The sequence below is a fragment of the Acomys minous genome (assembly GCF_964271855.1).
Source record: "Acomys minous genome assembly, chromosome: 10".
Classification (NCBI taxonomy): Eukaryota; Metazoa; Chordata; class Mammalia; order Rodentia; family Muridae; genus Acomys; species Acomys minous.
Window position 1 is genome coordinate 5,425,109 of NC_140491.1, and position 26,461 is coordinate 5,451,569.

The 26,461-nt window shown below is 49.2% G+C and overlaps 1 protein-coding gene across 10 annotated transcripts in view; it reads right to left on the reverse strand.

Annotated features, from left to right (window-relative positions):
* Nucleotides 1-26,113, reverse strand: part of LIMCH1 (LIM and calponin homology domains 1) — a 323,411-nt gene extending 297,298 nt beyond the window's left edge. For 3 of the 10 annotated variants that reach the window (XM_084799063.1, XM_084799056.1, XM_084799055.1), the window contains exon 1: nt 25,005-26,106. In XM_084799063.1, the coding sequence (XP_084655189.1) occupies nt 25,005-25,100 (96 nt within the window). In that variant the 5' untranslated portion in view covers nt 25,101-26,106. Of the gene's footprint in view, nt 1-25,004 lie in introns of all 10 variants that reach the window. The other 7 variants (XM_084799060.1, XM_084799067.1, XM_084799059.1 and 4 more) reach the window with 4 other exon arrangements.
* Between the last annotated feature and the right edge of the window lie 348 nt (nt 26,114-26,461).

A 26,461-nucleotide genomic window follows, 5' to 3' on the forward strand; every position in this document is an offset into this window, starting at 1 on the left:
ACAGACACACTTTTTTTCAAGTAATTTTAGTCTTCAAATGGTAGCATCCATGGCCACAGGGCCCTGGATATGAATTGAGTGTACATACACTAACACAACCTAAAGTGCATACCCTGGTTGTAGGGATTCTATAGGCCGAAAGAAGTCTAGTCACATGCATGAAAGTTCCGTAAAGTGGTTCCTATTTGTAGTAAGAATTGAACATCAAACAGAATGGTTTTTCTCCCCTCCCCCTCAATATAATTCTGCTCATAGCTTAAAAGGCACTTTGTCATAACGCTAGGCTGAGTTTGCTTCCTTTCCTTAAATGTGCTGTTTTCTCTCCTAAGGATCACACCATTGCAAATCTGCCCTTTAACTCCTCCCACGCCACATCCTATCTCTTCATCAGTTCCTTCCTCCAAGAGACCTTACAAGGCCAGTAAGGTGGCCCGGTGAGTATAGGTACTTGCCACCAGGCCTGACAACTGAGTTTGATCCTAGAAGCCACATAGTGGAAGCAAAGAACCAACACTTGCCAGCTGTTTTCTGACCTCCACATGTGCACAGTGGCACATGTATACCTACGTGCACACTCTCTCTCTCTCTCTCTCTCTCTCTCTCTCTCTCTCTCTCTCTCTCTCTCTCTCTCTCTCTCATACACACACACACACATACACACACACACACACACACACACACGAGACTGTCACCATGCTCCCGTACTCTGGGAAGTCTGTACCTGTGCCCCTCCCTGACCCTTGCAGAGTCTATTCACACTAACCTGATCACTGCTGTTGTCACCTTAAGCTTCAAGGAAGGGGAGACTGAGGCCTGTAACCCTCCCACTCACAGCTGTACCCAGCCACCTGCCACCCAGAGAGCAAGGGCTTAAAAGCCGGCAATATAAAAGACACGGACTGAGCCTGAGGGCTACGAGGTAAGATGGAAGCTGAGTGTGCGGTGTTCACCTACAGTCCCACTGCTCAGAGACAGACATGAAAGGGCAGCAAGACTGAGGCCAGCCTGGGCTACACAGCAAGACCTTGCTGGGAAACAAAACTATGTGTGTGTGTGTGTGTGTGTGTGTGTGTGTGTGTGTGTGTGTGTGTGTTTAAAATGCATTGCTGTTGTTGTTTTTAAGGCCTCCATACAGCTAAAGCACTGAGTGCCATGTAAGCTCTACCTTGTGATGCACAGGACACATCCCCCAAAGGACCCTCACAAACGCTGAGGTAAGTGTGGGAGATTGGCAGAGAGTCAACGGAGAAGGAACATTCAGACGTGTGAAGGCAATGCCACCTAGGTCGCCAAGCCAGGGCAACTTTACACCAAAGCGTCCAGCTACTCTCTCTGCTTTTACAGACCTGGGCTCAGGCTCCGAATTCAGGGGTTCTGCACGAACCAGGAGAACAACTTCTAAACTCACCCTCCTGCCTCCAGCTCCCCTTCCCTCTGACCGTGAGCCTCTGACACACCCACAGTTCCTATGAAGGCATGTGAAATCTATAGACCCCTTCCCAGCCCACGGCTTCAGACAGGCAATGGATGCTCTATGTTAACTCTACAGGACTCAGTATTGCCCAGGTTCGTCTCAGTTTTACTCATGGAGCCAGCTATCTGCTTCACTGTGAGGCAACACAGCAACCGCCACAAAGCATGCACCCATGCATCTGGCACCCACAGTGGGACCGCACCTCTGACACTCATCGGTCACAAGGCTAGAGCAGTGGCTACAAACCAGGACCAGCTCTACCCACTACCTCTGGGGACATCTGACAATGTCTACAGTTGGTTTGGGGGCATCACAACTGAAGATGAGTAGCTACTGGCATCCACCAAGTAGAGATCAAGGAGGACACGAATTATCTTAGAGTGGACAGCTCCCTTCCCTTAACAAACCCTCAACCAAGCATGGTGCAGCAGACAGCTGTGTCGGTGAGTAAACCGGAGGTGAGCCTGAGGGCAGTGAGATATTCAAGGTTAGCCAATGGTACTATTGTTGAGAAGCCATGCTGGAAGCATTGGGTAGCTCTTGCTTGATCTAAAATGGCTACACTGGGGCAACTGGGCTCTGCCCCTACCCTGTAAGCATGTGGACAGCTATCTGAGACTTTGGGAAAGTGATGGACAAATGACATAGGCAAAGCTTGATGACACAAGACGTTTTGTAGCCTGACACAGAGATGGCACATTATCACTTCTGCTACAATCTATTATCACAAGCCCCACCCAGCCCAGCTCCAAGGGAACAGAAGCGGACTCCTCCTCTCTTCTGACAGAAACTGAAGTCCCTTGGTCCCCTTCCCTCATCACTGAATTTGGAACTTCACATTACTCATCACAGTGCACCATAAAATGCTGGTCGCTCTGTTTCATCATATGACCTAAGAATGATTTTGTTGGCAGAACGCATAACTGTATTCCCAGGATAGACATCTCTTTACACACACCCAAAGAAATAATAATTACGAGCTTCCCGTCTTGCATCTGCCGCCCCCCCCTCCGCCCCCCCTCAGCCATCTGCTGGGCCCCCCACCCTGAGTGCACACTGGAATCACTCAGACAAGGTTCTCAGGAAACAGTGAAGCCCAGGCCCTCATCCAGACTGCTTACACTGAAGTTCCCAAGAGGTTCTAACATGCAGCCAGAGTAGAGGACGTTGAGCTGGAGTTCGGGGAGCAGAAAGGCCAAGATGGCTGCTAAAAAGCATTTCAAAAGTAAAGTACAGACTGGCGTCATGGCACACGCCTTTAATCCAAGCACTCGGGAGGCAGAGGCAGGTGGATTGCTGTGAGTTTGAGACCAGCCTGGTCCACAAAGTGAGTCCAGAACAGCCAAGGCTACACAGAGAAACCTGTCTTGGAGAGAGGGAGAGAGAGAGAGAGAGAGAGAGAGAGAGAGAGAGAGAGAGAGAGAGAGAGAGAGACAGAGAGAGACAGACAGAGAGAGAGAGACAGAGAGAGAAATGGGGTTTTCAGTCTCAGCCAAGTCTTCAGGCACCTCAGCCCCAATGTCCTATTTGAACCCTAAGAAAGACCCTGTACCAGAGCCAGAACTAGCCAGCTAATCATTCCTAAATTCCTGACTCACAGAAACTGTGAGACTCAAGTTTAGGCATCCTGAATTCAAAAATCTGAAATCCAAAATATGTAACTTTCTAAGCACCAATGTAACATCACAGGAAGAAAAATCCCATACTGACTTCATGCTGAGCAACACTCAGCCTACTAAAACCGCTGCATGAAGTTACCTTCACGTGTACAGACCGTTCATCCTGAGGTATCTCATTATACACATGCAAATATCCCTAGGGTTTAAAAAAAATAGTTCAAAATTCACAACGTTTCTGATCCCAAGCATTTCAGGTGATGGATACTCAGTTTAAAATAGGCACAGGTTGTTCTCAGATGTTGTCATTGGGCAGTAATTTATTACACGGCAAGAGATGACCGACGCGCCATCAAGAAACGTCCAGATTTCCTTGATGAAATCGACTCTATATTCCCTCCCTGAGTGCACAGGAGCTGGCTGTACCCTTCCTTCCTTCTTCCTTCTCGCCATCCTATAACCAAGGTCACGCTTGCCGTTCCTGTCTCAAAACCTTCCAGTACACAGATGCCTCTCCCATCCTTAAAGACAACGCAAAGCAAATCCCCCTGCTGTCTGAGGTTCCTCCTTCCCCGCTGTTAACTGCCTTCTTCCTTCTGTGTCAAGCACCAGGAAATAACCCACACCCCCTCACCCCGCTGCATGCCTCCCGCTGGGCTCTGAGCTACTACCACCATGGTGATAATTAGAAGCAGCTTGCACAGCTCTCCTGACTCACTTCCACAGTCCCTGCCTCTGCTTAAGCCCTCCTCAGGATCTCACAGGCCCTAACCTATCTAACACACTCAAGCCTGAGCGCACCCTCTTTCTCCTCACGTTACTCTTTCCCTTATGGTCCCCCCCCCAGACATTTGGGGATTACCCTGATGATGTCATTTCTCTACTTCCTACAGCCATCTATTCAGCCGCTAAATCTCAGCCACTTTCCATGTTTCGGACATCTGTCTCCCACTGGGGTCCCATGAGCATCTCTGTCTACACCACTGCAACAACACGTTGGTCCCCAGCTTCCACAGCACATAAAGGCAGGTCACCACTGTCTTTCCCCTCACTGCCGCCAAGGCCACATCCCCCAAACAGTATGAACCTGCCCTGTCTACTTCTGAGGTATAACTTATTGCCTACTTAGAAAATCCAAAATCCACTGCAATCTCGGGTTCCTCTTTCCCTGCTGTTAACTGCCACCTTTCTTCTGGGTCAAGCGCCATGAGATAATCCACACTGCCTCACTCCACTAACACTAATACCCGCCAGCATCCCCTGAGCACCTGACTGCACATCAGGCACTTCTGTAAGAATCCCGAGTTCATTGACTGACAGCTCAGAGATGCAGCACCTGCTTATGTGCAAGGCCCTGGCTTCAATCTATAGCACCACAAAAAGGAAAGGAAAGGAAAGGAAGAAGGGAAGGGAAGGGAAGGGAAGGGAAGGGAAGGGAAGGGAAGGGAAGGGAAGGGAAGGGAAGCAACTGCACATGCTCACGGTGTTACGAGGTGACAGAGCTAAGTTTTGAACTCAGGCTGTTGTTAATCTGTGTCTTTCTGCCTCCCCCTATCCCGCCCCTGACGGCCTTCACTATATGCTGTGCTCTTGTACCACAGCTTCCCGATGCACACTGCTCCCACAGCACACTGCCGTGCCTCCTCTGAAGCCTATCCCACAGCCCAGAAGGCCTTTCGCCAGCCCTTGCCCTCCCCTTCCCTTACTCTTCCCTCTCCATCCAATAGACAAGCCCTAATCAGTTGGGGGTTTTTTTGGGGGGGAGGGGGTTCGTTTTGGTTTTTTGCTGTTGCTGCTGTTGTGGTTGTTGTGGTTTTTGAGACAGGGTTTCTCTGTGTAGTCTTGGCTGTCCTGGAACTCACTCTGTAGAGCAGGTTGGCCTCGAACTCACAGAGATCTGCCTGCTGGGATTAAAGGTGTGAGCCACCGCCACCCAGTTCTGCTAATCAGTTTTTAAGATTCCACTCAACGTCTTGTCCTCCAAGATCCTCACAACCCAGAAAGCATCTTTTCATCCTCCCTGGGGGCCTTAAGGACTCCTGAACAGATTTGTTTGCATCTGTTAGAGCATGTCAGCTGGAGACAAGACCCTCTACCACCGTCAGCAGAATGTCCTTCCGAGCCCCACTGACTGGGGCGTGGCCACGTCACTTGCTTTGGCAGTGGAATGCAAGTAGACATGATACAAGCGAAGACTTTAACCGTATTCATCGCATGCTTTTGGCTGGGCTCTGCTGCACCTGCCCTGAAAGTGTGCTCCCGCCATCTACCAAAAGGCCCTGGGGACTTGCTCCACTGCCCTGTCCTATCGAGAGCTGTGTAGCACACGCCTACATATTGCCCCTGAATGTGTGTCTTTACCTGTCTTTAGGTCTGAGAACAGTACCCAGAACACTAACAGCTCTTACAAGATTTTTAGCAAAGATAATTCATATACAGTCAGATTCACCCTTTTAAAGTACATGATTCGATTTTGTGTATTATTCTCTACATAGTGTAAATAAATAACCACCCATCACCATGATCTAATCCCATGACATTTCTGCAACTAAAAAGAAGCATATACCAATCAGAAGCCTCTTGATAATTTTCATAAATAATCATTTGAATGAATTATTTGAAAACCACTTATTCCAAATTAGCATGCTCACAACAAACATAGCATAAAAGCTTTTGCCAGAAGTATTATATCCCTAGAGGGTGTTTATTTGATATTTCAAATAAGTTATAGCTACATTTCCCATATATTTTGAAATATAAATATGTAATGCACTTTTTAATCACTGTTGCAAAGCAAAGGCTACTTGGAGTTTTAATTTTCAGCCTACACATCACAGAGACATGATTACATTAGAAACCACCAAGCACCAGGCAGGGATCTCATATGGTTCAAAGCTATCAGTAAAGCATGGCAAGGCATCTACTTTGCACTTTAAAAAAAAAAAAAAGTTGGTTCAATGCCAAAAAAATAAAATCTCAACATTCCAATAACAAAGACAGGAACCTCAAACTGAGCAAACAGACACTATAAAAATATAAGTGGCAGAATGTCACAGGAACTAAAATATTACTGTTGGCGACAACCTGACATCATACCTAAATACTGCCACTCTGTGTTTTGTTTTGTAAGATTACTAAAGTAACTATTTTAAGAACCATAACGAAAATTTCACTTCATTCTATTAACCAAAATATATGCTCTGGGGAAAACAGTCTTAATGTTAATGGGTAAATAAGAAACTGACAAAGGGAAAACATTCACCATTCAAATCTCTAGCCCCACCCAACGAACAGTCTCTCTGCTGATGGATAAACGTATTCTGCAACTCTAAGAAACCTAGAAAATAATAATTTCTAATCCTCGCTGCTACTTCCCTGTAAAAAGAAGGAAAATTCTGGTCAAGGGCTAGGCAAGCACGCAAGGAACTCCCTCAGATCCCGACTCCAGCTAAGCTGCATGGCCAGTTTTATTTTTACCCTTCTCTTTCCCGGACTCTCTCTGCGACAGGCCCCAGCTGCGCTCTGCCAATCTGGGTCACTCAACGCAGAGGATCAGTGGGTGACAGCCGCTACGTCCACTTTTAGCAGGCTGCATGCCTGGGCAGTGCTCAGGCAGAGCTGGCACACTCTGGATCCCAGGCTCCAGTGAGGAGTGACTGAGCACTTTGCTGTTTGTAGGCTTCTGGGAAATGTGAATTAGACGGGAGAAGCACAAATCAGCCACAGGAACTGGCTATTACTCCCAAGGCTCTTTAAAACTGGCCATCTTATAATTCAGCATGAAGCACAGTCCCATAAATAGTAGGAAGAAAAGAGCTGAAGTTCCTAGGGTCAACATTTAAAATCAATGTTTGTGCCACTGTATGCACTTTTTACAACTATTGGAACCGATCAGGTATTGGGGGCAGGGGTGTTGGTTGGGGTACCTGACATTCAATGACTCCTCCAAAACTGACACTTTTTTTTAACACTCACAAAACAGAAGTAAAGCTAGGCAGGGAGGCACACACCTGTAAGCCCAGCACTTGGGAGGATGAGGTAGGAAGATTTCAAGTTCCAGGCTTGCCTGAGCTACATAGTGAGACCCTGTCCAAAAAAAAAAAAAAAAAAAGAAAAGAAAAGAAAAGAAAAAGAAAACTTATTGGTGGTTCTTATTTATTTATTTATTTATTTATTTATTTATTTTGGTTTTTTGAGATAGGGTTTCTCTGTGTAGCCTTGGCTGTCCTGGACTTGCTTTGTAGACCAGGCTGGCCTCGAACTCACAGCGATCCGCCTGCCTCTGCCTCCCAAGTGCTGGGATTAAAGGTGTGCGCCACCACGCCCAACTTTTGGTGGTTCTTTTTAAAATTCACTCGGGGATTATAATCTTATGGTCTCCTTAGAGAAGCAGTCACTATTTTTTGTTTGTTTTCTTCTTATTTCCTTCCTTCCTTCCAACCCACAAAATATGTTCCTATATATTATGATGTGTGTGTATGTGTGTGTGTGTGTGTGTACCTGCACAATAGAGTGTATACGTGTGTGCATGTGTGTGAATAACGCCAGATGCCATCTAACTTGGGTTTTGTTGTTGTTTTGTTTTTTGTTGTTGTTTTTTGTTGTTATTGCTGTTGTTGTTGTTTTTGAGACAGGGTCTCAAAATAACATGGAGCTCGCCTTAAACATGTTAGGCTGGTCAGTGAGCTCCAAGGACGTTTCTGTCTCCTTCTGCACAGCACTGGGGTTGCAAGCACCTCCTCCGTGCCCGGCTTTCTATGTGGGTCCTGGGAGTCAAACTCAGGTCCTCATCCTGCACAGGACGCATGTCACTGGTTGTGCTCTCTCCCGAGCCCTTTGCTGCGTTTCAGTTAAAATGTCAATACTAGGTCTTCTTCACTTCTTCCTCGTCCACCCCTTGCACTCTTCAGCCACAAGTTCCCCATTTTCCTGTAAGGGACTCCTCCTCCTTTGCTGGGTAGCAGCCAAGCCCCTTTCTAGGACTGGCCCGGGCTCCACTCCCTCCCCTGGACATCATGAACGAGGGCCGTGGCCCCTTTCTCTGCCCGAGGCGTGTAAAGAGTGTGTGAAGACAGGACTCCCCCCTGTCCAAGCCAGAGCTCACTGGTCATCTTGGGCTGCAGCAGGGCAGACCAATGGCATTGCAGAAAGCTGGAACACAGGCCACACAGAGCACAGCCCAGTGGAACAGCTGAAAGAACCCAGGTCCTCTCCAGGATCACCGATATGGCTGAGTCAGGCCCGCCTGAAGTGAGCTAGGAGGCTTCCAATTTCTCTCAAGCCAGCTCCAGTGGAATTTCTGTTGTACAACCGCAAACACACTAACAGACTCACACGCAAAAACACCAAGGGGAAACTTACCAAATATACACACATTGTAGTAGGAACTCAAGTAAGAAATTGAGCTACCAATATACCACGCAACTTAAAACTCCAGGCAGCTGGGGAAAAGTCAGTGTCTCGTCACATCAAATCAACATTAGGGTTCATCAGGCCGCTCGGGAAGCAAGCCCACATACACATGGGAACATCCAGTGTTGTCACCAACACACAAGCAAAAACAAGAGCACCGAGAACGGCCAGACTTGAAGAAAAGACATTATTTCCTACTGTTGTCTAATGTAGAATTTTAGTATTAAACAAGTAATGGTGACAAAGATACGTGAAGGGAGGACGTAAGAAAAGACAAGGTTGTCCGTTATGGAAACAAAGACAGAATGCAAAAAAGACGTGGGAAGTCGGACTTTTCATTGACCCCACCCCCACCCCCGCCCAAAGCCAAATGTCATCTAGAACGTAATTGGCTGCCGAGTTTTTCTCCTCTAGCCTGTTCAGCTTCCCGCCACAGGTGTTTGGTAGCGGTGCGTGTTAAGGTGTACTGCAGCTTGAATGTGCGCTGTTCCGCCAGGCTCGTGTGTTTGAGCGTTGGCTCTCCAGCTGGTGGCGCTGTTTTTGATAGGCTGGAGGACTTTTAGGAGAAGGAGCCAGAGTGAAAGTGAATCACTGGTGGGGGGTGCTTTATGTTACGTCCCCAACTCTTCCCACGTGATCTCTCTGCTTCTTGACCACTGGAGTGATTTAACCAGACACCCCGTGCTGGAGCCGCCATGATGGTGTAACCCCTTCCAATCCCTGAGCTGGATTAGCCTCTTCCCCGTCATGTTCCTTCTTCCAGGTTTTTTCTTTTTCTTTTTCTTTTTCTTTTCTTCTCCCCCCCCCCCCCGCCCCCAGACAGTGTTTCTCTGTGTAGCCTTGGCTATCCTGGACTCACTCTGTAGACCAGGCTGGCCTCGAACTTACAGCAATCCACCTACTTCTGCCTCCCAAGTGCTGGGATTAAAGGCGTGTGCCATGACCGCCCAGCCAAAATTCACTTAATTTTATTTTTTGTGCACTGCTGTGAGGGTGTCAGATTGCCCAGAACTTAAGTTACAGATAGTTATGAGCTGCTATGTCGGTGCTGGGAATTGAACCCAGGTCCTTTGGAAGAGCAGACTGTACTCTTAACCACCGAGCCACCTCTCCAGCCGGTATTTTCCTTTTTAAACAGTGATGAGGAAAGAGGCAAATACAAAGTGCTAATCAGGAGTTCACGTGAGGGCTGTGGGAAGAACTCGGCAGGAGAACGCCCACTGTGTAAAGCCCCTAGGAAACTGTGCATGTGCACAATTCACACTTCAAACATAAGCTGACGCAATCCCAAGGTATTTGTTCAGAACACCAGGGGTGACACCTGGCAAGTTTTTAAAGAGGGGAGCCACAGTCTGGGGGTGCCATGGGCGAACCAAGAAGAGGACTCCTGCAAGGAACTAGGTTGGGAGTTCAGGGGCTGCGCAGGGTCCTGACGAACCTGCCATGAAGCAGGACAGGGTGCAGTAGATGTGTGTGACACCCAAGTCTAACCGGGGTGCCACACACAGAACAACGACGAACAGTGCAGTGAATCCATGACCTTTTCCTTTCTCTTGTTAACAGTTTCATTTCTGTGTTGCATCCAGCACTATCTATCTGAATCCAGAGATGGGGTAAAGGCTGAGTGAGGAGGAGAGAGTGGGGAGGGCTGAGTGAAGAGGGGAGAGTGGGGAGGGCTGGGTGAAGAGGGGAGAGTGGGGAGGGCTGAGTGAAGAGGGGAGAGTGGGGAGGGCTGAGTGAAGAGGGGAGAGTGGGGAGGGCTGAGTGAAGAGGGGAGAGTGGGGAGGGCTGGGTGAAGAGGGGAGAGTGGGGAGGGCTGGTGAAGAGGGGAGAGTGGGGAGGGCTGAGTGAAGAGGGGAGAGTGGGGAGGGCTGAGTGAAGAGGGGAGAGTGGGGAGGGCTGAGTGAAGAGGGGAGAGTGGGGAGGGCTGAGTGAAGAGGGGAGAGTGGGGAGGGCTGGTGAAGAGGGGAGAGTGGGGAGGGCTGAGTGAAGAGGGGAGAGTGGGGAGGGCTGAGTGAAGAGGAGAGAGTGGGGAGGGCTGGGTGAAGAGGGGAGAGTGGGGAGGGCTGGGTGAAGAGGGGAGAGTGGGGAGGGCTGGGTGAAGAGGGGAGAGTGGGGAGGGCTGGGTGAAGAGGGGAGAGTGGGGAGGGCTGAGTGAAGAGAAGAGTGGGGAGGGCTGGGTGAAGAGGGGAGAGTGGGGAGGGCTGGGTGAAGAGGGGAGAGTGGGGAGGGCTGAGTGAAGAGGGGAGAGTGGGGAGGGCTGAGTGAAGAGGGGAGAGTGGGGAGGGGAGGCGTGAAGAGGGGAGAGTGGGGAGGGCTGGGTGAAGAGGGGAGAGTGGGGAGGGCTGGGTGAAGAGGGGAGAGTGGGGAGGGCTGAGTGAAGAGGGGAGAGTGGGGAGGGCTGAGTGAAGAGGGGAGAGTGGGGAGGGCTGAGTGAAGAGGGGAGAGTGGGGAGGGCTGGGTGAAGAGGGGAGAGTGGGGAGGGCTGGGTGAGAGGGGAGAGTGGGGAGGGCTGGGTGAAGAGGGGAGAGTGGGGAGGGCTGAGTGAAGAGAAGAGTGGGGAGGGCTGGGTGAAGAGGGAGAGTGGGGAGGGCTGGGTGAAGAGGGGAGAGTGGGGAGGGCTGAGTGAAGAGGGGAGAGTGGGGAGGGCTGAGTGAAGAGGGGAGAGTGGGGAGGGCTGGGTGAAGAGGGAGGTGAGGGAGGGGGGAGGTGGGTGAGGGGAGAGTGGGAGGGCTGGGTGAAGAGGGGAGAGTGGGGAGGGCTGAGTGAAGAGGGGAGAGTGGGGAGGGCTGGGTGAAGAGGGGAGAGTGGGGAGGGCTGACTGAAGAGGGGAGAGTGGGGAGGGCTGAGTGAAGAGGGGAGAGTGGGGAGGGCTGAGTGAAGAGGGGAGAGTGGGGAGGGCTGGGTGAAGAGGGGAGAGTGGGGAGGGCTGAGTGAAGAGGGGAGAGTGGGGAGGGCTGGGTGAAGAGGGGAGAGTGGGGAGGGCTGGGTGAAGAGGGGAGAGTGGGGAGGGCTGAGTGAAGAGAAGAGTGGGGAGGGCTGGGTGAAGAGGGGAGAGTGGGGAGGGCTGGGTGAAGAGGGGAGAGTGGGGAGGGCTGAGTGAAGAGGGGAGAGTGGGGAGGGCTGAGTGAAGAGGGGAGAGTGGGGAGGGCTGAGTGAAGAGGGGAGAGTGGGGAGGGCTGGGTGAAGAGGGGAGAGTGGGGAGGGCTGAGTGAAGAGAAGAGTGGGGAGGGCTGGTGAAGAGGGGAGAGTGGGGAGGGCTGGGTGTAGAGGGGAGAGTGGGGAGGGCTGGGTGAAGTGGGGAGAGTGGGGAGGGCTGAGTGAAGAGGGGAGAGTGGGGAGGGCTGGGTGAAGAGGGGAGAGTGGGAGGGCTGAGTGAAGAGGGGAGAGTGGGGAGGGGCTGGGTGAAGAGGGGAGAGTGGGGAGGGCTGAGTGAAGAGGGGAGAGTGGGGAGGGCTGGGTGAAGAGGGGAGAGTGGGGGAGGGCTGAGTGAAGAGAGGGGAGAGTGGGGAGGGCTGGTGAGTGAAGAGGGGGAGAGTGGGGAGGGCTGAGTGAAGAGGGGAGAGTGGGGAGGGCTGGTGAAGAGGGGAGAGTGGGGAGGGCTGGGTGAAGAGGGGAGAGTGGGGAGGGCTGAGTGAAGAGGGGAGAGTGGGGAGGGCTGGGTGAAGAGGGGAGAGTGGGGGGGGAGAGTGAAGAGGGGGAGTGGGGAGGGTGAGTGAAGAGGGGAGAGTGGGGAGGGGAGTAGAGGGGGAGGGGAGGCTGAGTGAAGAGGGGAGAGTGGGAGGGCTGGTGAAGAGGGGAGAGTGGGGGGTGGGAGTGAGTGAAGAGGGGAGAGTGGGGAGGGCTGAGTGAAGAGGGGAGAGTGGGGAGGGCTGAGTGAAGAGGGGAGAGTGGGGAGGGCTGAGTGAAGAGGGGAGAGTGGGGAGGGCTGAGTGAAGAGGGGAGAGTGGGGAGGGCTGAGTGAAGAGGGGAGAGGGGGAGGGCTGGTGAGAGGGGAGAGTGGGGGGGTGGTGAGAGGGGGAGAGTGGGAGGGCTGAGTGAAGAGGGGAGAGTGGGGAGGGCTGGTGAAGAGGGGAGAGTGCGGAGGGCTGAGTGAAGAGGGGAGAGTGGGGAGGGCTGGTGAAGAGGGGAGAGTGGGAGGGCTGAGTGAAGAGGAGAGAGTGGGGAGGAAAGGGCTTCTGTTGAAGATTATGTGCCTGGGTACCAGATAGGTGGAACTGTTTCCTAGCAACCAACACTGCTTCACAGAGAGGCTCAGTAAACAGCATCTCCTCTGGAAGGGGCTGAGCTGGAGGGGGAGGGGCAGGTTAGCCACTGATGTCCATGGCTGGGGTCTCCTTACAGAACATGGCAGTCACAGCCCAAACTCTGGACTAGACTAGGGTTTAAAACTTGAGTCAGCCACTTTGCTAGCTTTGTGGTTTTAGTCAAATCGGTTAGCATTTCTGTGCTCCAATTTTCCCATCTGTGTAAGAAAAAAAAAGTGCCTAAACTGCTTGATTGAGAAACATGGTACCAGATGTTATAGATTTATATTTATCATCTCATTAGCTCAAGCACCGACACTGTCAGCAGCACAAGAGAAACGGCCTAGGAAGGAGGGGGCCCGTTTTCATTATCATTGCTATTATTATTTACTCTGGCTCTGAGCTAGCTGGGTCACAGCACCATACCACATTCCATCAATTCTTGCAGCAGGATGAGTGAGGCTTTCACTTGTCACCGACCCCTCCCAGTTATGACAACTTACAACCCGTCCCTTAGGGAGCAGGCGATAACCACATCTGTCTGCCAATGACGACTTCAGCTCCAAAGCTGTTTGTTTTTCCACTTCCCATAGGAAAGGGGAGAGAGGGTGGGAGGGAGAGAGAGAGAGAGAGAGAGAGAGAGAGAGAGAGAGAGAGAGAGAGAGAGAGAGAGAGAGAGAGAGAGAGAGAAAGGGGCTGAGGCTGCTTCTCTGATGTCACACTAGGTTTTGCAGTGGTCCCAGCCATGGTGGTTTACCAGTTGATTTTATGATGGTATTGTCCCTGTGACAACACCTACCTTGTAATTACACACACACACACACACACACACACACACACACGCACGCACGCACGCACGCACGCACGCACGCACGCACGCCATTTCTCATAAATTACCCTTCCGTGCTTTTTCACGCGGAATAGCTTGCAGTCAGGAATACTCCAATTATTAGGAAGTAAGAACTAATGCCGGTGTGGTGGCGCACACTTGTAATCCCAGCACTCAGGAGGCAGAGGCAGGTGGATCTTAGTGAGTTCGAGGTCAGCCTGGTCTACAAAGCAAGTCCAGGACAGCCAAGACTACACAGAGAAACTCGGTCTTCGAAAAACAAAACAAAGCAAAGCAAAACAAACAAACAAGAACAAAGAAGCAGCTGGACATGTGGCACAGGGGAGGGGGAGGGAAGTGAAGGAGGGGGCATCCTGGAACCATGCCTGCCTGTCATCAGCGCTGGCCAAGAACTCGGCTCTGTGAGTGCTTCCCAAGGCCAACCTACAGGGAAGGCTACTCTTTAAATGACTCCTCCAAGAAAGGGCCCAAGGTGAAGTCACATTCCAAGTATCCAATCATGGTATCTCCAGGTCACAAATAGGTGAACTGTTTGGGTTTTTTTTTTAATAATTCTTTTAAAAAATGAAAATAAACGGCTTTGCTTCCTGTTAGCGCAGCAATAGTTCTATTTCCTCCATCTCAGCAGAGTCCAAATGTCAATCAAGCGACTCTCGTTGTCTGGGCACAGACTATCCGTGCTGTGGGCGTCGTGGCTAACCTGCCTGGCTAAATAAATGAGGAGCTAGGACGGCGATGAAGAACTCATCGTTGGCTGTGGGAGCTCTGGGGCTTTTCAAATGAGGCAGAGCCCATACATAGACATTCAGTGTGGTGACCCAGGACAATTCTTCTGAGAGATAGATGCTCTAAGTATAATGTTCCCTGGGGAGGAAGGGATTAGTCGGCTTAGCCAACTGGAGAGAATGTCGCCCAGACAGTCATGTTGAAGGTCCTCAAGGACTGGGGACCTGAGGAAGGGACAGCCCCAGGGGCCGTTCTCTCCTTTCTCCTGAGGACCAGGATATAGATTCTTTGTATATGACTAACGATGCTGAGGAGGAGGTGGGGGCAGGGGGGAGTCCCTTCTCCAGCAGCAGCTATGGTACTTAAGTTCTGAGCAATACCAATGAAGCAGGCGTGTCAGAAAGAGTTTTCTAGAAAGCACCTTCTCCAGTTCCCATTCCTCCATTCCACTTCCTGGAAAGGTGGCGCGGTGGTTAAATCTGGCATCCGTACTGGGCCATGAAGAGAGTTGACAATTGGTGGGGCTCCCAGAGAGCACCCCAGATCAGAGGCTATCTGTGAGTTGCCGTGTAACAGCTTGTACAGAATCACACTGCTTGCACTCAGAAAAGCAGGTGAATTTCTTCCAGTCCCTTCTCACTTCTGAGTACAGGGCAGGCGCTATAAGCTCCATTTTTCGAGAGAGTTTTAATCTCTAAATCCCAAAATGCACATCTCAAGGCCCTCTCTGGTATTTCTCCTGGAAAAGGAGTTCTTGCTTCCTCTATGACTTGGACGGAAGGGTCTAATGGACCACGCTCTGACTCTCCGAGGAGCCCACAAGTATATTCATGGAGGCCAGGGTTACAGCTCGGTGGCAGAACCCTTCTGGTGTTCAGCACTCAGCCAAAAGGAAGAAAGGAAGCAACACATATAAGCATATTTAACAACTCCTTGCTCCCTGTCCTTCTCGATACACAGTCAATCACCCTATGTGTATAACTTTAAGAGTGTTCTATCCTACTGTGTGTGTGTGTGTGTGTGTGTGTGTGTGTGTGTGTGTGTGTGTACACGCGCACGCGCTGGACGTTAAACCTGCCCTCATTAAAAACTCTCATCTATAGAAATAATTCTTACACCTTAGACATCCCACACAGAATTTATTTATATATTTATTTGTTTGTTTATTCATTCACCCATTCATTTTGAAATACAGTCTTAAAGAAAGAAAGAAAGAAAGAAAGAAAGAAAGAAAGAAAGAAAGAAAGAAAAAGAAAGACAGTCTTAACCATATAATCCACCCTGGTTCCAAACTTCCAATCCTCCTGCCTCAGTCTCCTAAATGCTAGCATTATAGGACTATAGTAATGCAGCACCATGCCCAATCTATTCTTCGTCTTTAGAATATATAACCTAACTTGTAATTAGCCTTACTCTAATTTCTCTCAGTGTGACTTTTTCTGAGGGAAAGAACTATGTGCATTTTGCATCATGTAACTCTGGGTCCTGCCACTGGGCACCACTGGAACTCAGGAAATCTCTCTCAGGAAATGAATTTTTAAATCACACCTTCACATGTCAATGCTGATTTTTTTTTTTACTATAGTTATAATAAAGAATACTTACACATGAATGCTGACCAGGCATCCTGACTAATTAATTTCATATTTTAAACCATTTGAGCATTTGCTGGTTTGATTAGGATAAAATGTTCAACTAAAATAAAATAATTGAGTATCATTTGCTAGAAATGTTTTATAAGGAAGGGGAAAAAAGCAATGTACTTACTGAAATAAAAATAACTTCAGTTCCTCACTTGGGGCAAACTCACGTGATCACAGATGAGACTGAGGATGTTGTTTTGTTTTGTTTTGTTTTTTGTTTTCCTAAAGTGTTAGATCATAGCAATGAAAAAGCCACAACTCTTCTAACCCTGCATCTTTACTCAAAAAGCAAGTTTGGGTGGGTTCTAAGTTGGTCTTCTATAATGTAGCTGTACTAAGGTAGGTAGGTAACGGTGGGGTCTGTCCCGCGCGTGTCAGGTTGACCAGAAGGACGACCCGCATCTCTAGTTTACCACAGTAACCACTGAGCAGACGGTAGGGCACAGGTTGGCTAGCCTTCCCTGCTGGCTTACTAGTTCATTCTTTACAGCTCAGTGTAGATTTAAAACAAAAAACAAAAACAAAACCATAGCCTTTTTCTGGCAGTGTAAGTGTAATGGGAAAAGTATCTGCCAAGTGACTGCGTAGGTGTACGGGCATAAGACCAAGTCACCTTGCCTTTTCTTCCCTATTGTCAAAGACGATTCCTTGGGATCCTCCAGGTAGCCTGTCAGGGACCAGTGCACTAGAACATCTCTTTGGGCGTGTTGTTCTAATTCTGCAAACGGGAGTTTTTCCACAGGAGACCTAAGTTCCATTACGTCATTCCACCATGCACGGAGAGACAGACATAGCATCTCGTGTCCTGGCAGAAGCCTTGCCAACATTACGTCATTCTTCTTTTAAAAGAACTTTTATTTCCTCTATACTATCTGATAGCCCTTCCACTTCAGCTACCATTATAATTATCAGTCACTTAACAGTAAAGGTCTAGTTGCCTGCCATTGAGTTAAGCTGAAGTCATCCCGGATGCCACCCTATGCTTCCCTGCATGAAGTGCACATCAGACACCTTCCTTTGCTTGTAATATAAGCACACATATCCTTAGGAACATGGGAGGAAGTACATTACAAAATTGCATTGCTTTTTTTTTTAAACCCTCAAAGCAGCCATGTATGTGTAAAAAGAACAAACAGTTCCAATGGGAAAAACTTTGTCAAAAAAAATCATCTGGGCAGGGAGGTGCATGCCTATAATCCTAGCCAGCACTCCAGAGGCTGAGACCCGAGGACCTGAGTTCAAAACCAGGTTAGGCTACATAGCCCTACCTAAAAATAAAACGTGCATACAGGAAAATAAAGAACAACAACAACAAATATTCACTAAGATCAAGACCACAATACAGTGGCGAGGCTGCACTGAAGCGTAAGTGACAGGAATGCCAACCACAGCAGGCTCCCCGCAGGGCTCCAGAGCCATCTACCCAGGTTCCTCGGCTGCTTCTGGTGAGATGCGGAAGGCCGCCAGAGAGGCTTCCATCTTGGTTGAATTCAACACTTACACTACTTGAAGATTAAGTCCTGCCCAGATGAGAAAACTCTCAGACAGAGATGTGGGAAGTGTGGCAAAGACTCGGTGTGTCGCCAGTGCTGGAATGTGCCAGGCCTCACAAAGGATGCTTCCCTCCCCGCAACATCCCATACCATCCCATTTGAAGAACCAACCATAGACTGCACATAGGTATTGTTTTTCCAGTTGAATTACCTAGGGGATGTGAGTGCAGCCCTCCCTTCACAAACGCTACATGTGCTCGCACACTGTGCACTCATTCGTGGTCACGACGGAGCAGCACTGAGGACCCAGGAGTTAGGAGAGTCATGACCTCTATTAGGAGACACAAAACACTTCCGAATCCGTCTTCATAACCTTGACAAATTAGGTCTGAAGGCAAGCAAGCCAGGGGAGCAGCCAGACACCTCTAGCCTGTCTGCCTCAGTCACACCCCACTAGGGAACAGTGAGGTGGCCTGTCCGCGCGTGAGACCAACTCTGAGTCCTGAAGAAGAAAACCATGAGCTACAGGGACTTGCTGGACTGGGCAGCTGCAGCTCCTGACTCCACATGCTGTCCCCACACAGAACCTCTGCATGGTCCTCACAGAAGACACAGGAGCCTAAGTGAGGGAAATACAGGGAATCAGATGGCAAGGGGTGTGGAATTAAGCTAATTAGGAGACCGTTTCCAAATCTCTAGAAGCCCAGCCTCCTCATCTATAAATTTTAGATAACTGGAAATATGTTTGTAATATATATGCATGTATATGTAACATTATATATATATATATATATATATACACACACACACACATATATATAACACATATCCTTACCTATAACACATGCTAATATGTTATATATTATATATATTATATTATTCATATTATAGCACATATTAATACTTAACACATATGCATAATATATACTAACATATAGTACATACATAAATGTATTTGTAAATCTAAAAAAGGCTCCTATACCTTACTGACCCGCCTCTGGAATTTACCATTTACTTCTTGGACAACACCTTTCCTCTGTCAGAGCCTCAATCCCTCCTCTGTAAGTGGGGATAACAACTGTACTCACCATGTAAACACAGACCCTGCCCTCTGCTGGGTGCGGTGGTGCACACCTTTAAACCCAGGACCTGGGAAGCAAAAAGCAGGTGGAGTTCTGTGAGCTCGAGACCAGCCTAGACTACATAGCAAGTTCCAGGCCAGCCAGAGGCTGCATAGAAAGACTCTGTCTTGAAAAAATTTACCCAATGCCAATACATAGTAAATATTCCGTTTCTCACTCTGAGCAGAACTTAGCATCCTTGGAATGTTGTGTCCTGTCAAGGGGCCATCTAATGAACAAGAGGGGAGGGGGAAAAAGAACCTCAAAATTTCCAGGACGTCAAGAGCTGCCTTGTCCCACCTAGCACTGACTGCCACCCATGAAGTCAAAGCCAGATGCGGAATCACAGGTCCTTTGTCATCTGCCAGTGGAGAGTGGGGTGCTCAGAGCTCTAGTTGCTGGGAGCAAATGTCCACCCCTCCCCCCTCTGCTCGGTGCCCAAAGCTCTGTCTGCCCATCTAGAGTTTGTTTGATACAATTAGTTTCCAGGGAGACGCTGAAGCAGGAAGAGTCAGCTCCCCCTCCCATTCCACTTCCCCTTTCCCCAAATCTCTGGGACTTCACTGTTCTCCTACCATGTGACAGCACTGTGTCACAGCGGCCTTTGTCTACAAACAAGACAGACTATTTAAATGTCCTTGTGAGAAAGACGCTGCTTGCTCAGGCCTATCTACCTGCTCCGTCAGCCAAGCAAGGCTCTTTCCCTCGTCCTCCTCTCTCACAAGTAAATCTGGGGAAAAGCTTGCAATCCTAATCTTCACTACAATTTAAGCACAAAAAAAAAAGAAAGAAAGAAAGAAAGAGAGAGAGAGAGAAAGAAAGAAAAAAGAAAAGAAAAAGTAAGATTTAAGAGTCCTTACAGAACCAGAGAGCTTGAGTGACTACACAACTCACAGCATGACATCACCAATGTCATAGTTACTAGCCAACCAACTGCTCAATTAACCCAAAAGCTACTCATAAATTTCCCCTACTGCCAAGCCACCTTCCAGTATCAGCGCACTAAGATGCCCTCAGCGCACTTAATCTTCAGAATCATATCTGAATAAACGTGGAATAAAAAAGCAATTCCTTGTGGACATAGAGAAGCAAAGTCCCTCCTCACATGAAACATGACTTAGGTTACAAAGATTGCACTTATCACCAAAACCCACGGGCGTGCTATGACTCAAGCTGAAGGGATCCAGAAACTTCTCAAATTGAGATGACCGAGTTGAGCTGAATTCTTCAGCCCCTCCCTTTTAAAGGCTTGGCAACCTATTCCCAAACCAAATCAAGAGGAGCCCCAACTGAAGGGACATCTGGCCCTCCAGAAAGCGTCTGGCACTTAAGAGAAAAACAAAGATCAGAACGGATGAATATTGGTGTGGGTAGAGAGAAAAATGAGAGTGGAGAGCCAGGCACATTGGAATCATCTACCTGAAAACAAACATCAATACCAGCACATGAGAAACGGGGATGGGGCGTCAAAATAAGACATTGCCGCACCAGTCTCCAGTTTAATGTACTGGGACTGTCTGTAAGGGAATAGTCACCGGACATCCGTCTTAAAAGTTTAGGAACAAAACTACATGTTAAAGTTTGAGGTTCAACCTAGTAGCGAGGGGGTAATTCTCTAAGCCCTGATGAACTGTGAGGTCATCTCGGGAGTAAGTGGTCACGGGCTCCTCCTCTCTGACTCTAAAATCAAACAAGAGTAGCGCACAGCATCGACTTAATCTCTAGCCCAAGTATTCAGAATTATTAGATTGTGGTAGTGTCAACACCCGCCTAGATTTGAATTTGACCCCCCAGCATAATTAAGTAAATTAAAATATAGTAAGATAATGAAGTGAAATCAGTAGATAACTGGATTATATTGTGTATACTAGAAACGTATGGTTCTGAAGAACTTCTTTAAAACTAAGGCTTAGTGCCAGGCATTGACGGTATATGCCTATAGTCCCAGGAAGGCCCAGAGTTCAAGGTCAGCCTGGACTACTAGGTAAGCCTCAGTCTCAGAAAAATCATTATAAGAGTAAGGATGTTAGGTCACCGAGAGAGCACTTGCCCAATTCCTGGTACTGAAACATAAACTATACAACTAGTAAATAAAATAAGGTAAAAGAGCGAACAAAATCAAATTCAGTTGCTATTAGCAACAGCAACAGCGAGTGGTAGCAAGGATGACACCAGTAAGAATAACAGCAATGGCAATGTAAATAGTAATCATGACACCGTCGCTCAAACAGCGCCAGGTGCTACTCTAAGGACTTTCTTAACACGCGCGTGTGGCCCCTGTGCAGTAGTGAATAGAATTCTAGCTTTTTTCCTTTCTCTGTGTATTGGGCTGAGAGATTGCACTGTGTCTCTATGTGAAAACAGACACCTAGCATTTACCAACACGTATCTGTCTACTTTCTCCTATTTAATTAAAAGAAAGAGGAAAAAAGGGGGGTTATAGAAGGTCAGCAAAGGGTGGGTTTGAGGTATCTGGGGGGCATTTTGACAACATGGCTTCTCCTTTGGCGTGTTTAATTGTGATGTTGAACGGGCATCCTTGCAGTTTAAGGTGACACTTTTAAATAAAATTCTGTCCTAACGATGACTTGGGCCCTGCCACTCAATGGGAGAATCAGCAGAGCCTGTAGGGTTTTATTTGGAGTTGACATTCTCTGTTGTAACTTTATTTTGATTTTTTTGTTTTTTTAATATATTTTATTGATTTATTCACATTACATCTCAATTGTTATCCCATCCCTTCTATCCTCCCATTTATTTCAAATATTTTTAAATTTTAATTTTTCTCTCTTTTTTTGGGGGGGGTGGTTTTCACTGGAAGGAAAAAGATGCTCATTTTTAAATGTTGAAGTGTACAAGTTGCTTTGTTACAATAAAACCAATGTGTACACAAGGAAAAAACCATGCACATGTGGAGTATGTGTGTGTTTGTTGTTTGTATGTGTACATAGGTATGTGTGAAGGTGCTAGTGTGTGTATGTGTTTGTGTACATGGAGCCCCAACATTGGCATCAGGAATCTTCCTGGATCACTCCCCTTCTTATTCTTTGAGGCAGTGTCTTGAAACTGAACCCCAGAGCTACGGGCTGACCTAGCAAGCCAGCTTGCATGGGGGCACCCATGCTGGAGCTGTGGTGGGCTTCAGCGGGCTCTACAGATCCAATTTCCGTGCTCGCCTGGCAAATGCCTTCAACCCCTGCGCCTACTCCGAGCACTTTGAAATATATTCACTTCTTAAGCCCTCCAGCAACCCTACCAACTGAGACATGATTTAACGTCCTTTTAGCGTCCTGTTCTACAGATGTTTCAACAATACCCCCCTTTGTTGTGTTGTTGTTAACTCGAGGTGTCTTTCAAAGAAAATATCTGGAAACAGAAGGACAGGAAAAGCGGTTTGCCCAAGGTCGCTCAGCTACACGTGACAGACCTGGGACTCCACCCAAGGACTTCCAGCTAGGAAGTCGGGCCTCTTGGCCCACTGTACAGCTCTACTGCCCCAGGAAAGAAAGCTAGAAAGGCAATTATGATGGGAGGGAAGTCAGCCTTGCCTCTGCCTGCATCACTGTTTCCCCCTTAGGACCCTCCCCGAACCCACAGTAAGGCATTCAGCCTGCTCCCGCAGCTATGAAAAAAAAAATCACTGGAAATGGGACCCAGCTGTCCCTGCCCTGTCCATGATCAAGTCCAGCTTTGGTATCCAGTTCACCCTCAGCAGCTAAGGCAGAGGCTGGGCTGGGGGCAGGTAGGAGCCTGGCTGCTGAGCTGTATTTCCTGCCCAGTAACAGTCTTCAAATAGCCAAGGCTGCAGGCCCAGAAATTCCTTGCTTAGGAACCTGTGTCCCTGAGCTTCCTGCCTGAGCCTTATTAAGAATGTAAATTCTCTAGATAGCCCAACTCAAGGAAGCCCAGAACTAAGGAAGCCGAGCAGTGGCAAAGTTTGTTTATTAACTTGCTGCACCCAAGGGAAACAGGTTGGTTTGTTTGTTTGTTTTTCTGAAAAGTTAAAATTCCTGACTGCTCAAAAAGAAAAATGGGGAAAAAAAAAAGCCTGTGGGAAATTTAATCATCAATGGAACAAAACCGAAAAACAAAGCCCTCCCAATAAGGATGTTGCCAGAGACAATAGGCCCCTAACGGGAGATGCTAGTCTCCAGATAAGAATCCCCAGGGTATGTAGCTCACACTAAGAAACACATTATTGCTGTATTAGCCCAGGAATCTTTGTTCACTGGGCAACTGTGTGCAAAGCCATCTGTAACAGTCCCTGGCTCCCAGTTTGCAAACGTGGCATTTACATTTCAAGGAGACTATGAGGGGAAATGGGGGGGGGGGTGGCATTGAGTAACACACACACACACACACACACACACACACACACATTCACACCTGTGTGTATTATAGGGTCTGGGCTTGGGAAACTCCCCTTCCAATGAAATCCAACCCCACTGTAGAAAGGAGATAGGCCACTTCAATTATGCACACGCAGCGTGCCTGGCAGCCTGGTCCTAACGACACACACACACACACACACACACACACACACACACACACACACACACACACCTTTAGGCTTTTCACTTTCTTTGACTGGTTTAAAGTATCAAGGATCATACTAAACTGTGTTTAGGGCTTAACCTGACTGCTTTCTTAAACTGTCTCTTCCTTTCCTCAAGCTGATAATGAAAACTGATGCTCCACGCTGTGTAATATTTAGCCTGAAATACCACCAGTAAAAATAATTAACAGCGTTATGTATCTTGATCTATAGGGGGCATGTAATAATATGGGAACATATTCCAAAATTCACGGAGATACGCAATTCAGATTTGCATGCTATCCTGTATGGAATTTATACCACAATATGCTTTTAAAAGCATGTTAACTATCAATTGACTATCAATTAAAGAGCCTGGGAGTAAATCACTTGCATATGAGAACAGGGAGGCTATTTTTCCTTCCTGTGCGTTCCCTTACCTCCAAAACACAATCAAAATTTCCCCCCAAAGAATGTTCAAGAACTTGAAAGATACAGCCACTCAACTGTCGGCCGCTGCCAGTGTCTACAAATGGCTTCTGCTGAGCCTGAAGCCAGAGGGAACACCTGTCAAGCTCCAAGCCTTCCAGCCACGCATCAAAATTAAGACGCCAATGCCTTTTTCTCATCTGGTGGTGAGTTACTAGAGACACGCCAGCCCCATTTAAAAAAATTAACTGTTTTTAAATAGATGGTCCCAGTCTCTGAGGCGCTTTTGCACGCCTGAAGCAGGCTGACCCTGAAAGGTGGCGGCCTGGAGGCTTGGAGCCTTCCAGCATCGGCCCCTGCAGGCAACCCAGCAGGTTTAAATCTGCAGCCCCATAGTTCTAACAACAATGGAGACCTGCGCTGTCCGGAGGGTGGGCATAGGGTCGCTTAACTGAAGCTTATTCTTGCTTGGTCATGACTTAGCTACACACATCCTCCTTTGAACTATCAGGCCAAGGAGGCTGCGCGCCATTTGGCTAAATTCACCTTGTACAACGCATAAGAAAGGTGGCCTGTTGAAAAATAGGGATTCCACGAGCGGATCACAAGTGATCACCTCCCCCACTCTCGTCCTCCACGCGTCCTGAGCCCCAAAGACCGGTCGTTTCAGAATAGCAGGGCTAGTAAGCTGCACCTGCAGATAGTCATCACGAATCAGGATAGCCTGCGAGCGCTTCCTGGACTGAGCCGAGAGCTCCAGTGATTTCCTTGGCCTTCTCCAGAGCCATTAAAAAAGTGAAATGTGCCAACCTGGCTGGGTGCAAGGCCTACTGGAGCCCACCCTGCGGTCTCTGGGGCAACCAATGGCTAGGCTGCGTGTCTGCGGATACTGCACTCGCAAGTGGGTCTTGCAGGTTCCCCTACGCTGTGCTCTGCGCCAGCCTCGCGCCTGAACCACTGCCAAAACACAGCCAAGAGGCTCCGGTGGGTATAAGCCTCTGTAGTGACACTGCCAAGTCCGCTCCGGAAGGGCTAGGAAGGAGGCCAAGAGATGAAATGTGGAGCAGAGAGCGGGACACCCCGAAATGCGACTCCCGCAAGGGCTCTGGAGGCTCGAGTCCCCGGCGCCTTTGCAGCGCCTCAGCTCGCACTGCGCTTTCCATGGCTGCGCTTGCAAACCGAGCCGAGATTGCGAGCTCTGGCAGGCAGCAGGGATGAAGGCGCTGGGGACCGCCTCCTGCCCCTGGGCGCACAGCTAAACCGCAGTGTCCCCTTCTGTTCACGCCCACCATCCCGGGGCTCCAACACCAGGGGATCGCAGTCCGCCGGAAGCCACAGAGGGTGACCTGGGGAAGCTGGCCACGAAAGAGGGGGTAAGGCTGGACCGGCGGTCGCTAAGCTCGGGGCAGCAGCAGCTCCGGGAGTCCTTGCAAGGCCGCCCGCGGGCCGCAGCACCTACCTCGATCCACTTCTGTGCCTCGGCGAAGGCAGGCTCCGGAGGTGGTTCGGGCTGCAGGGGCTGAAGGGCTTCCAGACCGAGAGCGGGGCAAGCCATCTGCGAAGCCCGGCGAGCACTGGAGCGCTTGGTCGCCGGGATGAGCACAGCCGCCTCCGCAGGAGTGCGCTCTCCGCCCCTTCCCGCCCGCCGCGCTCTCCCGCCGCCTTCCCCGCCCCCACCGCGCGCGGGTCCCGGAGGACAGAGGCGCGCACAGCCGGAGGACGCCGGGGCCACCTCAACCAGTGTCGCCCGGACCTGTCGCTCCGTCCTATCCCCTAGCTAAAAATAACCTGCTAGGAGCTCCCGGCTCACGCAAGGACCGTGGGAGGGACTCTGCCGGCCACCCCGCAGGTCCCGCCACAGGCCCGGCTGCCTAGCGTTAGCAAGTCGGGCTGCACCTGGGTGAACCTGGGCGGGGAAACAGCACTACTGCAGCAAGACCGTAGGGACTCTCTGGCACCTGCTGTCCTTCCCAGCCACAGACCTGAGGCCGAGAGCTGCAGCCTCTGACCTGGCACCCTTAAGTATTCAGAAGGCAGCCACCCGATTTTTTCTGTTAAGAGGAGAGGTGACTCCTGGCAGGCTATCTGGGCCTAGTCTGTTGACTCATCCAAAGGATTTATTCAGCTCTACTTATTTGCCAGCCACCAAGCTAGACACCCACCAGAGACTGACAGATTGGCAGGGAGAGGAGGCCGATCAAAACAAAACAAAACAAAACTCTTAAATTGGGTGCTGGCTACTACTAACCACGTTAGAATTATTGAATTCTGAGATGAAGGACCCTCAGTTGAGAAAAGGCCTCCATAAGATCCAGCTGTAAGGCATTTTCTTAGTGGTTGATGAGAGAGCCTAGCTCATGATGGGTAGTACCTTGGCCTGGGCTGCTGGTCCTGCGTTCTACAAGAAAGCAGGCTGAGCAAGCCATGAAGAACAAGCCAGTAAGCAGCGCCCCTCCACGGCCTCTGCATCAGCTCCTGCCTCCAGGTTCCTGCGTTGCCTGTTCCTGTCCTGGCTTCCCCCAGTGATGAACTGTGATCTGAAAGTGTAAACAGAATAAATCCTTTGCTCCCCAGCTTGCTTTTGTCATAGTGTCTCATCCTAGCAGGGATACAGCTCAGTTGGTAGAGTGCTGACCAAGCAATGCAGGAGACCCTGGCTCCCATCCCTAGCACCACGTCACAAAATATAGACCTGTGATCCCTTTTACACACAGCGGCTTGAAACCAGTCCGGGCTGTGTGAGACACCCCTCTCTATAAGTTTTTACACTATATATTCACAATACAGATATTCACAATGGGGGGGGGGGCGTCGGACAATAAACATGGGAATCAGAAGATGTCCATAGAATGTGCTATCAGCACAGGTAAGAGGATATGGCCTGTGTTGAGGGAAGTGCCGGCTCATCCTTAATAG